This window comes from Falco naumanni, chromosome 9, assembly GCF_017639655.2.
Source record: "Falco naumanni isolate bFalNau1 chromosome 9, bFalNau1.pat, whole genome shotgun sequence".
Classification (NCBI taxonomy): Eukaryota; Metazoa; Chordata; class Aves; order Falconiformes; family Falconidae; genus Falco; species Falco naumanni.
Genome location: NC_054062.1, coordinates 9,529,187 through 9,543,731, shown reverse-complemented (window position 1 = coordinate 9,543,731; position 14,545 = coordinate 9,529,187). Strand labels below are relative to the sequence as shown.

The 14,545-nt window shown below is 49.7% G+C and overlaps 1 protein-coding gene across 7 annotated transcripts in view; it reads right to left on the bottom strand.

Annotated features, from left to right (window-relative positions):
* Positions 1 to 7,892, bottom strand: part of RAPGEF1 (Rap guanine nucleotide exchange factor 1) — a 92,019-nt gene extending 84,127 nt beyond the window's left edge. For 6 of the 7 annotated variants that reach the window (XM_040605961.1, XM_040605964.1, XM_040605962.1 and 3 more), the window contains exon 1: positions 7,613 to 7,892. In XM_040605961.1, the coding sequence (XP_040461895.1) occupies positions 7,613 to 7,637 (25 nt within the window). In that variant the 5' untranslated portion in view covers positions 7,638 to 7,892. Of the gene's footprint in view, positions 1 to 5,823; positions 6,064 to 7,612 lie in introns of all 7 variants that reach the window. The other variant, XM_040605963.1, reaches the window with a different exon arrangement.
* Between the last annotated feature and the right edge of the window lie 6,653 nt (positions 7,893 to 14,545).

Here is a 14,545-nt window from a genome sequence, read left to right as displayed (position 1 = left end):
AAGACTACCCGCAAACTACAGTTTAACAGATACAGAACTACATAGTCAGTCTCTTGGTAAAATTCGATGAAGGTTTAATCAACCAACCAAGCTGCTGCACCCACTTAGTCCAGCTTTACCAGCTATGGGTAACTTTGATTTTAACCTCTACTGATTTATTTCCTTTCTTTCCAGAAGTCTAAAAAGAAAATTCTCATCTATTTTCTTTCAAAACCCAAGATTTTTGTACATGTGAGGGATGAAATTAAAGATCTTGTTTAGAATATAAATGGGACTGCTTCAGTGAATATGTTAAGTTCGCAACAAAGGGCATCCCCACAGGAAGCCTTCAGAGAGAAAGAATGAGAGCATGCGAGTGCCAGCAAGCGTTAACCTTCCTCCCTCAGCAGAATGAATTAATATTTCTTTCGAGGCACTCATGGCCACACCAAGATGTTAACTTGAATCACGAAATGCACAGTATTTTCATGATAGCAGAAAAGCTCTACACAAAGCAGCAGAGATCATCACCCAGGTAAAGTAATATAATGCAAATCATGCATTTGCTTAATTCAAAGAGCCTCAGCCCCATAATTAAGAAATCTCCGGGTGCCATCCATGCTCAGTCGACCCTCTCAGTAGCGTAAAAGGGGAACCAAAAGAAAGAAACATGAAACCAAAGTGCTAGCCAACACTTAGAAAATCCACATAGCTCTCGGCAATTCTCAAGTCTTTTAGATTACTCTCCTAAATATGGTAAAATAGAAAGCAAGTGTAGGAGAACCGATTCTCCCAAATACTGTCAATATCTTATCACCCTCAACACTAAGTGAATGCTCTGATACAGACCATCTTTTCTTAAACTTGTTTCTATTCACTTCTTCCTTGCTCTCAACGTGAAAACATTATCTTACAAACTCCACAGAACGTGAGCTATGGTAGCAACTAAAACAGCAAACGGATTTCACATCAAAAGACTGTTTCAAAGCTGAAGAGCTTTAACTGAAATATGAAATGCAAATAAACACAGTATATATAAAAATAAAAAAAATGCAAAATAAAAATAATCTCATCCATCGACTTTCTCAGGTTACTTCACAGAATATGTGGGGACATCATTTCTCCCTCACACAGATAAAATTGTTTGCTCTATCAGTATCAACATCACGCACCGCAAGAAGAGATCGGAAATGTATTTTTAAGGAGGGATGCTACAGGTCAGGTAATACAGCTGCAAATTTGTCAGGCTGCAGTAATGTGAATAGCAGAATTGCAGAACATTCTTTTGGCAGCACGTCCCAACCTGCAGGATTCCTGCAGCTTTTCCGGATGGCTGAAATTCATCTTATTTCTCTTTGCCTTGGAACAGACTTCCGTGAAAGCTGCTGGGAGCCTCCCCCTTGCCTACTTTCCCTTTTTGTCATCAGTCTGCCCTTTTCCTATCTGCTCTACTTGCACGCAACTTAGCCCACCATTGCCTCCTCTTCTAACATCTGTGGGCTGGGCATCCTCTCACTTCTTTTTTGGTCTTTCCAACCATTCCATCAGCTTCTCCACTTGTGTCCCTTTTTCCTTCTCTGGCCACCTTTTCATACACCTCACAGTTCTGAGGCTGCAAATTCAAACTTGCAAAGGTGAATAAATCTAGTTTTCCTCCTCTAATCTCTACTAAAGCACTGAAAATGACACACTCCATTACTATCCCCTCATCCCATTATGTTCTACAGCATTTCTCGGCTGAACACCATGAAAGCCAAGCTTTGGTTATTTAGACAAAATTGACAAGTAACAAAGCCAATATTCTTGCAACAGCTAGGTGATTTTAATACTCCTTCCATGTCGCTTCCGTGACAATGGCTGAATCCTAGTGTTAATAAAGAAAAAAAGACAGATGTAACACCAAAGAATTTCCCAAATATTCAGACACTTACAGCACAATAAGTTTTAATTAATTGAATCACATATTTGAGAGGCTGAAGGATCCCTCTCCATGCGCAGGTTCTTGTCCAGATAAGGTAAAGTCGCCACAGGAAGACTAAAGGCTGGAAGGATTCATTTCAGTGCTAAGCAACAGGACACAGAGGTCAACAGCTCTGCAAAGTGGCAAAAGACCCCAAAACTCCAGATCTCTAATTTCAATAGAAAAATGTTGGGATGGAAAATGGAACAAGTTATATCTTCTGCACGTATCCAAACTATGCAAAATGACAGCTGTGGTGAGCAGGAGAGAGGAAGGCGGCTATTAAATCATCTTACCTGTAGGTCTGACATGTCATTTGTTGTTTCTAATATACTATATAGTTTCTGAAGCAAGCCTAGCACAAAGACAGGAGATGCTATCTATTGTCTTACCTTTGCTGGGGTACAAGGATCTTCCAAATTTGATGCTATGGCAACAAACAATCCCAGCTACCACCTCTCAGTAGCTCAGCTGAGAACGACCTAGACATCTCCTGTAATGCACATAATGACCGAGTGCTTGAATCAAATCTGATCAGCCATCAAATGCCTCTGCCAAGGAAAGGTATAATATCTCTCTAGTTTCTTTAAAATGAATTCTAGAAAGTTAACACTTCATGTTGATCCACCTGCAATTAAAATGCTGTAAGCTTCCGAATCAAATGCTCTCCTTTCAAAAGAATTCGTAAGGCAACAGCAAGGTTCATTTTGCCAATTCTGTCCACAGGCTTTCAACTTTGGAATAAATAAGGTGTTAATGTATTTTTTTTTTTCCTAAAAGACCCACATTATTTGCATCAGCATCTATCTGCATCTATAGATAGAACTATTCAGATATCAGCTGAGGTGTCAACTACAATTCAAAACTTGCAAAACGATGAACAAAACCCTAAGGAAACATGAAAAAGTAGTTACAGGTTGATTCCCTTCCCTATAAACAAATACCCAGGTTTCTTCCACTCATGCAATATATTGCAACAAGCCATGCTAACAGCCTACAAGTCCCTTAAAAACAGGAAATATTCTCTGCAAGTGAGGCAACAGACCTAGATGAGGGACATTTGACTGACAGCGAACTTCCACTCATCTCTCTGCTTGCCAGGAGGTTAGCAAGAGCCAGTAAGAGTTACCACCACATAAAAATCACACCAATAGATATATTTAGTCATTGCGGTTCAAGGAAAACGACTGCTTGCACTGAAAATAAATTTAGCAATTGTTTCCAGTTTCTGCTTTTTCACTGACTAAGGCACAACCCAGCTGCTTCACATTCCAGTAGGCTTCAGCTGTCTTTTTTTCTCCCCTCTTTGTCCACTTCCTTCTTACAACTGCTATGACCATCTCAATCTTGCGGCAGTTATCCCACAGGCTACATTTCTGAACACTCCGGTCTTGAAGCTATGCAACGAAACACCTGTCAAGCCTACGATGACTTATAAAAAAATGCAAAATTCTGCTCTTTGTGCCACTTTGCAGGAAACACTAAATAATGCTCATCTTGTGCCTGTATTTTGCCTCTACACAAAACCAGACTGAATTGTTGAAGCTTTTTAAACAAGTTACCATAAAACATACATGCGATGTCACTATCCCAGTAGCATGCAGCAATGAATGCAGTAGGTGCTAAAAGCCCAAGTAAAGAAGAATTGGAACTGAATTGCCTTTAGGGTTGTGAGGTGAGTCTTTAGAACAGAGTTTAATTGTCAGATCCCTGGACAAGACATTTCAGAGACAGTTTTTACTTTGTTTGAAAACCTCCAGTAGAGCAGCACTTACACTGGTCACCTGCAAAACTTCTAATTTGAAAGCCCTCACACTGAAGAGCACGGTACAGTGGTGAATACACATCTCAACCGAGAAAGAGCTCTCCCTAGTAACCCACCTAAGCATAACTTAGACAAAGGGAAACTGCATAAAACTCTACAGGTGTAAAAAACATGCAGGATGATTTCCATAGAATGATCCAAGAGATGATGACAGTTCAAAATATATCCTCCCCAAAAATGAGATCCCCAGGAAACTTCACATTCATAGAAAAACATGTGTCTGATGCACAATTCAGAATCACGTAACTTGGCATGGAGGACACTGGACAAACATTCATTCTGATAAAATGGGAATAATCTGGCCTCCTGAATTGTTTCTTCTGTTTTGCCATTTTCCTTAAGGACAGAGCTCTCCTGGGATTACCCGTAGATGTTTATACCACCAATACTACAGGATGAGACTTCAGAGGTAAATTTGTTTATCAGGCAAATGTTTATGAGTAAAAAGTGAAGACAACAGCGTTTTCAGTCTGCATGGAATAAATATATTCAGTTGAGTCCTGAGCAGAATAGAGATAACTGACTGCACTCCAGGTAGCTAACACTTGAAACAGTTATCTCAAACAACCTTTAGCAGACAGCTATTTAAAAAGCAAGCTTACAAGGGATATGAAAACGCTGTAAGAAATTACAAGATTAAGATTGAAAACATCAAGTAGAATAAATCTTCAAAGTATGGCACCCATATGTTCTTTGGTTTTAATAAAGGGCATTCTTGAACAGACCTGCTTCATGGAAGACCTTTTGTTTTAGACCTGATGGTGTCTAACTGCTCCCTTATTGTCCCTGAACGATGCAGAATAGTTCAATTCCCTGGAGCACGTAATCCATCAGGTAAATAAATACAGGAACTCACGTATTGCCATGGTAACAGGAAACCCAGGCAGAATCCGTGACCTTCTCCACTCTTTCTTGACATCCCTATTTTGGATTTTAGATCAAAACTGTAAGACTAACTAGCATGAGAGCAAAAATTTTCTGAAAGTGAAGACAAAGAGTCACAGTTCTAGAGTAAAAAAACACCAACACTGGATGTCATTCCTTCTCTTCAAGTCTATGCCTGTCCTGCTTTGAAAAAGTATTTGGAAGACTTCTGGCTGGAGCGAACAAAACAGGGGGTCTTATCCTAGTGAAAACAAAATACACCGTCTTATTCTTTATTTACCAGATGGCTCCTCTTCACTCCAAAGCAGTGCTCTGAATTGCTCTACAGTGACCCTTCTGTTGATTAAACAACAGTACTGAGAGGCTCCGGAGGGAGCCTTGTCCGCTCTTCCTTGGTTGACAGTATGGTAGCTGTTATCTCTAATCATTTATTATTGTTTTTTATGAAGTGTCAACAAGGTGTTTCATTTAAGGACCCAGGGAGCAGATGTATGCAAGATCTCTAGGGATCTCACCCTATAAGGTAACACTTTTTTTTTCCCCAGCAGCCTGACTAGGCAGACCTAAGAGTTGTCAAACCAAAGCCCAAGCTCATTCCAAGGTCTGTCAAGATGGCTTGTTATCAGGCAATACCCTATTTTATTTACAGCATAATGGGGTTTGCATGTATTTCCGTTCCCATTAGAAAAAAACAAATTCAAATGCACACAAATACGCAGACCTTAGACCTCACCGCATTTGTCATGACTCTGCACCCTTTGTTCTGCTACCGTATATATTTTGACAAATACTATCCCAGAATTATTGCGGTATTACAGACTATGTTTATTTGGTGATGCTGTTAACCACACTGTTTGTGTCAATCAGAAGTTCAAATACTCAGAAACAAGTGATCAAGACTGTACTGCACTGGAACAGCTGGCTTCTAGCCCTCCTTCCCTCCCTGTCCCCGTCTCTTCTCCTCCAGTTTACTTTTGGACTAGATTTTATTTTTTTTAAACACCCTTCTTAAAGAAACGAAGGTAAAAGCAGTTGAAAGAGGACAGTCTCCCAGATTTACAGTTTCCGTCATTCAGCAAATTATCACTACGATACACGCCCACTAGAAAGAATGCCTCTGCATCAAGGCTTCACCCATTGCATCTTCAAAACTGTACAGTTATACAGCACTGACCTGGGGACGTATCCTGCATGATGTCTTGAGTTCTTCAATGGGAGTTCAGTGTGTTGCAAGGCCGGGTCTCTAGGTTGCGCAGCGTATGCTTTTTGTATGGTATTTTTGGCCTTTCTGTTCTATTGTTTATGGAACCGCGCTGCGTTTGTGTGTGTCTACAGAGTCATCTTCCCGCGTTTGAACTCTTCACGCTGCTTCGCTGGTGTGGAGTTATATTTACTATTCTCACAGGGTTATTTACTGCACGCGAATAAACAAAATGTGATCACTTATTTATACATCTGTAATTACTGTCTACAGCACTATCAGCATTTACTAAAATCCCAAGCCAAATTCACCTCTAGCATAAACAAGTGGCAATTATTTTAGAGTTGGCCCCACATCTGTATATGCTGCTAGCACCTTCCTTACTCAGTTACCCGCTTCCCAGACAAACAGTTGCAGCGATACACCAGTAAGCATTGAAAAGACATAGCCAGAATCTCAAAGCAAAGCGTTATGTTGCGATACTATGTAAGGGATCGTGCACCAGATTAACCTATGATATTTCTGGAATAACATTTGTCCCATGATGCGATGCACACTTGTTAGACAGTAACTCAGCGCTAAGAGCTGGAAACATGCCTACATACTGCACTGAAAGCCGGCTGCCAGGCAGCCAGTCTGCTTCTCCCTGGAGGCTGCTCCAGAACCCATGTCACGGGAGAACAGATCCGTATACAGCGCAGCACAGAAGCCAGAACAAACCGGGATGGAATGATCAAACCCAGAAAGCACTGCTGCCAACTTGACTCCTTTGAAACAGGAATCTTTCTTCAATCGGTGGCCACTGTCCTGGAAAGCCTGAATGCATCCCGACTCAGAGTGCTACCCTGTGCTCCCCAGTAGGGAACTGCCTAGCTTCTTACAATGAAAACCACAAAAACAGCGTTGATTTTTCCCTGCTAATGAAAGGCAACATAATTAAACTAAGTAACTTCACTGCTTGATTTGCAAAGCACTAACTGAATCTTAAACGTCCTACTCCTGCTACACGGCAAAACAGGGGCGATTCAAGCATCTAAAGTGACAACTGAGAACCAGACACGACTCCAGAAGCACAGAGAGACAATATGATCTGTGCTCGAGCGATTCCTGGCGAAAGCAGCTCCCCCGGCTCTGGCTCCAGGCAAGCACCCCAGGCAGAGGGGAGAGCTTGGCAGGAGCAGGGAAAACCGAGCACGTTCCCTCTGACATTTGCCCGCGGCCTCATCTGTCCCGGTCCTGCCCAAACGCCAGAAGAGGAAAGTTGGAGAAGTTGTAATTCATCGATGCGTGTAGGCCCCAAAGCGTTGCAGCGCCCCGGCTTTGCTGATGCTTCGCTACAGGGGAAGAACGGCTGGGGTGCGGGCAAACAGATTAAAAATAAAAATAAAATAAAAAAAAAGGGAGGGGAGGGGAGCCGCTGGAGCAGGAGGAAAAAGCGGAGGAAGAGACAAAAAGCCCGAGCCAGCCGGCGGCCGGGCAGCGCAGGAGCGGCCGCGGGCAGCGCGGAGCCCCGGGCACAGCATCCCCCCGCCGCGCCTTCGGCCGCGCCGCCTGACAGGAGCCCCGCGCCGGCCCGGGCCGCCTCCCGCCCGCCGCGGGGGGCCCTGCCCGCCGCCCCCGGCCCCGCCGCGCCGCGCCAGGCCCCGGCCGGCAGCTCCGGCACAGCCCCGGCGGGCCGCGGTGGCGGCGGGGCGGCGCTGAGAGGCGGGCGGCGAGCGCGGCCGCCCCGCCGGGCTCCCCCCGGCCTCCCGGCCCCGCTCACCTGCTTTCTCGATCTTGCCGGACATGTCGGAGCCGGGCTGAGGCGCTCGGGGCCCGGCCGCGCAGGTAGGCGGCTGCGAGCGGCCGCGGCGCGGAGCTGCCAGCCGCCGCCGCCTGCTGCCGGGCCGGCCGGCCGCGATCCGCGAGAGGCGCTGCGGCGGCGGCCTGTGGGGCTCGGCGGCGGCGGCGGCGGCGCCGGCAGCGCCCGCCCCCCTGCCCGCTCCGTGCGCTGCGCTGCGCTCCGCCGCGCCGGGCCGCGAGGGGAAGAGGCGGCCCGGGGCTCCCGCCGCACACGCACACGCGCCGCCCCGGGCCGCAGCGCCGCCTGCCGGCCGCGCCGGGCACCCGCCGCCACAGCCCGCCGGGCGGGGCCGGCAGCGGGCGGGCAGGGCGGCGGGCAGCGCCCCGGGCGGCGGGCAGGGACCCCCCGGGGCGCCGGCAGGGGCCGCCGGTTGCCTGAGGGAAACCCTCGGCCTGGCCCCCGGAGCGCGGCCCGGGAAGCCGCGCGGCCCCGAGCGGCGGTGGCGGGGACGCTCGGCACCGGCTGCGGGCCCAGCCCCTGGGCCCCTGGGCCTGCAGCGAGGGGCTGGGGGCGGCCCTAGGGGCGGCCGGGGGGCAGCCCTGGGCCCTGGGGGCTCTGCCTCCCCGGTGCCCGCCTCCGTCCGCGGCTTCGCGGGGGGGGCCGGGAGCGCCGGTGGGCCGCTCCGGCCCGGCCTGTCCCTCCCGGGGGTCCGCAGCAAAACTACAGGAGACCGGGGCGGGGGGAGCTGGCAGAGACCCCGACACAGTTTTTCAGTGGGACGGGACGGGGGTGCTGCCGCCACGGAGCGCCCACAGCACCCACGGGTGCCCCAGGGGAAGCCCCCGCGGCCCCCCGCCCCCCATCCTCAGCTCGGGGGCCACGGGCAGCCCCCCGGGGCAGTGGTCTCCCTCCCGCTGGAAGTGACCGCAGAGCTGGTGGCCACGGCCCTCCCTGGGCAACAATAAAAGGCTTATGGTCCTATTTGAAAATTATCTTATTGCTACAACTTAATTAGGGACAAATGTCACGGCGGTGCCTTGACTGGCAGGTGGTGCCCTGTGCTGCAGGGCAATAACTCCGCTAGCCCGGCGAGCCGTCCGCTTCCTCCTCCATCACATAAATAATCCACCAGGCTGCTGGGCTTGTAAGTTTTACACACAACTTTTACAGTGACTTCATCAGCTGGTTTAAACATCTCACACACCTGGGGCTGGGCACAAGCTATAGGAGGAAATCTCTTAAGAGGGAGGGTATGCATTTTTCTTGCCTTAATTTTATTTATATATTAATTTTGTTAGAAGCTTTAGGAGAGACCCTGACTGCGTCTGCTTAATAAAACTAAGCAGAACACACTGAGGGACAGATTCTTCTCTCGCACAGATGTAAAAGGTGGCTGGCTTGTAGCCACGCTGAGCTGTGCTGACTCACTGGTATTAGTGAGCAACAGTAAGTAGGAGCTGTAGTGGAAGATGCTAATGCGAGCAGCCCCTGCTGTGAGTACACACAGGAAGCAGACAGATGAAGTAAGAAGCTGCTATTCTTACACCCGCCGTTTTCAGACTTGGGCAAGGAAGAAGGAGTGTGTGTGCAATAATGTGTGATACGAACAGAACAGCTACTAAATTGGAAGGTCTTTTCATAGTCTCCGATATAAAAAGCCCCATCGTGCCCATGATGTATTGCCTTCGGGGGATGCTGGAGTTTCTCTTGCGCTTTCTGCATTAAGATGTAACTCACAACGCTGGGAAAACCTGATGCTTCTAAATATCCCATTGAGTCGGCTGCGGAAAAATGCCCCCGAGCTGACTGCATCAGTGTGAATGTGGTGTTATGGACAGAGCCAGGGCCAGGAGAGCAGGAGGAGAGCTGTGAAGAGACGGACTTTTCATGTGAGACCCTGCGGGGATCTCCCTTGCTGTGCACTGGGGAGAAAGGGGAGGTCAGTAGCTGGATACCTTCAAGAGGGAGTGAAACTGAAGCACCCTGCCAAGAGCCAGTTTTTCAAGTGCTGATGTTACATCAAGAAGAGGAGAAATGAGTATGTCCTGTCTTCATACCAATGCGCCTGCTTTGCTATCGGATGAGAGTGCGGTGCTGAAGTCCACCTTGCAGCAAGAGGCGTGCAAGAAGGGGACCACCCACTGGCACCCGCTTCCCCAAATGTTTCTTCGCCAGGAGAAGCTACCTGGCAGCAATCCTGCCAGCAGCCCTTGAAAGTGCTCAGTCCAGGCACGCAAACGCCTCCAGCTGAGTCTGGCTCCAGCCTTGCTCACCTGTGCTGGCAGCAGCTCAGGAAGGACAACAGAGGGTCGTTTCCTGCAACGAGGCACCGAACTTTACAGCTGACCCACTGAACAGGGGAAATTGTGCAAGAAATGCCAACAGAAGGATGGAGACATGCAGCTGGCAAAGAGCTCTCCTGCCCTCTAGTGCCTTCCCTCTCCCAGGCGGCTTCTCCCACCCCAGCCCTTGCTCTCCTGCTCTCCTCGGGCTTGTGGGGCCGCGGCTGGGGTGATGCACCGTCCGTCCCTGCGGGAATGCCCGGAGGCAGCGGCTCTTCACCCCCAAACACAGCTATCCAAGGAGGTTGCACTAGCAAGGAATAACTAGGATTACAGAAGGAAACACAATTCAGCCAACTGCTTTCTCGCACGATGCCTTCCAGACCTGCATTGGCCTTGGCAGCATTGCTGGTCGGTGTGGTTGCGATTTGGTGAAGACACAATCAGCTCCCTGTAAACACCTTGTTCAGTACATGAGGATCCCCAAGCGTAAGATACACCACAGTGACCCGATGTGCCTCTGCCACCACGCAGGCTCAGCCCTCAGCATGGACAGCTTTGCAACTGGGAAGAGATGAAAAAAAAATCATCGGTGGAAGCAACTAAAGCATAAGGACAAGATTCTCACCTCCTGTTAATGGATGCAACTCCTCTGAGGTCTTTGGTGGTGGAAAAAATAGTACTGAGATGCCAGTAGTATGGGAAGGAGAGGAATTGTTCAAGGAAGGAGAAGAGGCAGCATGATCGTGGGGGACAGGCTCTGGGTGAGAGACTCAGAAGAGCGACGCAGAAGGGGATGGAGCTGGGAGCTGCAGCTGGCGAGGGCAAAACTTCTGTACCAGTCCCCTGGAAAAATACATACATGATGTGGGCTGCATCAAAATTCCTATCAGCAAAAAAGCACAAATGGGAGACGTTGGTTTTGGGTACATCCCCACTTTCACCTCCTTGAGGCAGCCTCAGTGTTTTGCGGGTTTTTGGGTGCCACAGCACGCGGTACCTGGCTGGTGGTCCCCACTGCGGGACAGACCTTGGAGCTCCGTGTGCCGGGGTGGGGGACAATCTGTTACTTGGTGGGCTGGCGGTCTGGGCAGATGGGGACGGGGTCCCCCCCTCTCACGAGCTGGTCCTCCGCGAGGGTCTCACCCTACCGAGCCCCAGGCGGGGGGGGGGGGGGGTCGAGGAAGGGTCGAGGATCTTCTCTGGCTCGGCCACTCCGACACATGATTGACAGGATTTGCTCTCTCCTAGCTTTTTCCTTTAAAAAAAGGGAAGTTTGGGTGCTGCCTCTAGGGGGCAGCATATGCCGGCACATGGGGCTGGGGGGGGGGGGGGCGCGCTGACACCCCCGCCAAGCCCGAGCCAAGCAGTCTCCGGTGCCAGGAGGAGGCAAACATGGCACGGGTTACTCCGAGGGAGCAGCCGTGAGGATGTTCACCAAAGGCACACGCCGTCCTCTGAACACCTGAGCGCAAAAAGGGGGAGCAGGAGGTAGGGGGACCCCGGGCTGGGCAGTGAGTGGGTTCATCTCTGCCTGCAGGTGGGACATCCCAGTCCCGAAACACCTCTGTCCCTTCCCTGCTCGGTCACAAACTTTTAGTTTGGTTGAGATGAAGGGATGAGGCACCACAACCAAACATGGAAAATCTCACCCCAAATCCCCACGGGCTGCCAAGCCCCATGAGCACGCCCCGGCCCTGGGCTCGGTGCCGGATTCAGGGGTCCAGGACCGGGATCCTCTGGCTGCTGGGGATGTGTTGCTCCCTGGTCCAGGGCTCCCCATCTGTAAAACACAGACAGCCACACGACAGGAGGGCAGAAACCCAGTGATGCTGAGCTCACTGGACCTAGGTGATCTTAAAGTGAAGCTTTTTGATGCCCCTCTCTTGGTCTTTTGTGAAAGGAGGTAAATACAAAAAATTTTTTTGGCCTCATGCTGCCACAGGAGGATAAGGTGGGTCTGAGGAGGAAGGCTGAGAAGAGCTTCAGGCCCTGGGATTATTAAAAAGAAAAACTGAGAAAGAGAGAGATTAACAGCTTTTGACAACCCCCTTGTATATTTAAAGTAATTAGGAAGGTGAGAGTGGAAGGAGGAGAGGCTATAAATGTTCTTTCTCTGGCTTAATCTTATCCCTCTGCTGGGGACTATATTTCACAGTGAAAAAATAAGCATGTGAATCACCACAAAAATATATATTGACTAACACCGAAGGGAGAGGCTAACAAGCCAGCTGGTACCCCAAGGTGTTTCTTTCAGCACTTCCCTGGTGGTCAGGTGGCTGGTGGTCCCTTCACCTCACTGTGCGCGCAGGTTCGCAGCAATAGCTCATCCTCGCGGGGTTTATTTGGGATAGTGGCAGGTAATTCAATGAAGATCTTTGCCGTGCATGGTTGGAGCTCAGCTGCTGACTTTGCTGACCAAATCGTGTGTCCATCCTTGCTGTCCCCAAAGAGCAAAAGCAGCTGCAAGCAGGGACTCTGGAGCCTGTCCTGCCTTGCATGCTGTGGGCTCCCTTCTGACTCTGGCATCTGCATTGCTGAGGACAGGAAAGGTAGGAAGACCCCTCTTTGCTTTCAGAGCCCAGGGGATGGTATATCCTAGGCAGTCCTTTCCACTTGGAAAGTCTGAGGGCACCTTCCCACAGACACAGATGGTCCCAAATCCATCCCCATAGGATGGCTTGAACATCAGCTAGTGCCACTCTGCATCACAGAAGTCAGACAGGCACTGAAGCCGGAGCTACAGAATTAAACGGGGGGCTGGGGGGTAGGGTGGGGTGGGGGGTAGGAGGAAAAGAAAATGTGGAGATTTTTCACAGACCGCCAGCTGCTGCTGTTGTGAAGAGGTCGGGCTGGGCGGCGTTTGCGTGTGTTGCAGTGGTCTGATGGCAATGAAACAGAAAGAGAAGTTGCCCAACCCACAGAAAACAGCACCTGTGTGTTTGACCCCAGCCAGCAGCTCTTAACTTTGACTGACCTGTATGTATCGAGAAAGCAGAGGGGGAAGTTTGTCCTATCACAGCACAGGCCACCGGTGCATCAGGTCTGTGGGAAATTTATCTTAGTCTGCCTGGTACAACTGAATTTTTCCTTCATCTGAAGCATCATTAAAGGTCACTGCTGAAGAAGTGACACAAGGAGATGGACACACTTCTGTGGCAAACTCTTTCGATCAGAAGCTGGTCCTGCTGCCCGCAAAGATCAGAGGAGCTCCACATCCACACCTGCTTCATCGTCCACCTCCATGAAGAACCTCCTGGAGAGGAAGATGAGTCACCACGTAGCCTGAAGGGGCTTCAGGAGGGACAGGACAGAAGGGCCCAATTCAGAGCGTCATAAACAAACCCCAGTCTGTACACAAGCGCTCGTTAAAACCTTGCTTTTCTTCCAGGTCATTTTCCACGGACAAGTGACCCTTCCTGCCTCACACTACAGAGCAAGCAGAAGTTGAAGGTGACTCAAGTCACTCCCTGCAGGAGACAGTGAAACCAAAATGAATCAAAAAAGGAAATAAAAATCAATATTCCAAAGTCAAATAATAAAAATTGCGTTAGGGAAACAGAGGTCACCCAGAGAAAAATGTAATCGGATGTGACAGCCCAGCTCTGATTTCCTCCCTCTGCCAATCCCAGGTGGGGAGACCTTGTGCCCAAGCCAAAGTGTCACCTGCCCATGTTCCTGAAGCACCATACGGTCCGTACAGCTGACAGCAGATGCAACGGTTCTGGAGGGACAGGGGAGAGGAACCTGACGGAGCTGGGTGAGAGGCAGAGGGCTGTGGTTTGAAATAGCAGGGGTCTTGTAGGGCAGGAACAAGCCGTGTTGGCAAATCCACATGGGGAGCCCAGCACTGAATAAACCAGGCTGTGGTGGGTCAGGATGGAGATGTGCTGAATCCTGAAGATCACACGACCCCGGCTCGGGGAACACAGCACTCCCTCTGAACAGGGAACAGCACCGGCACAGAGGATGTGCACGGGAGAGGGGGGACTCGGTTGCTTGTGGAAGGGCATCACTTTCAATGTAGAAGGCTAACTTGGGGCAGGCAGGCCTCTCCGTGCCTCAGTTTCCCCTTTTGTAAAAGGGCCCTTTCACCTTTGCCATTAGACAAGGCAGGCACAGGCCCCTCTGGGCCTCATTTCAGAGAGCAGAGCTGGCCTGGCAGCTGGTACAAAGCTGAACCAACGAATCTCACCCAACCCCTCGGAGGTCGCTCTCCGAAGCGTGTGGGGTGATGAGCTGCAATGTCTTGTGCAGGTCTCTCTTTTGGCTCCTCTGTCCCTGCAAGAGGGACTGGCCCACCCCCACGCTGCTTCCATTACACTGCCCAAGTCCCAGCTTGCATACATTTCAGACAGCATTGTAAATGTGGGGCACGTAGCCCTGATAATGATGCAAACTTCAAACCATTATTTCTCAGCCCAGAGCACTTCTCTTCGTCGTCAGGCTGGGGCTGATGGGTTGTTTAGTGTAGCTTTTTCCTCCTTTTTTTTTTTCTTTTTTTTTTTTTTTTGACTTGACCTCCTGATTCTGCCTGGGAATTTATGTTGGATTCTTTTTATTACTGCTTTTTTCTTTTTCTTTTTTTTTTTCTCTCTCTTTTTTTGTACAGAGTTAGCAGCAGGGAGAT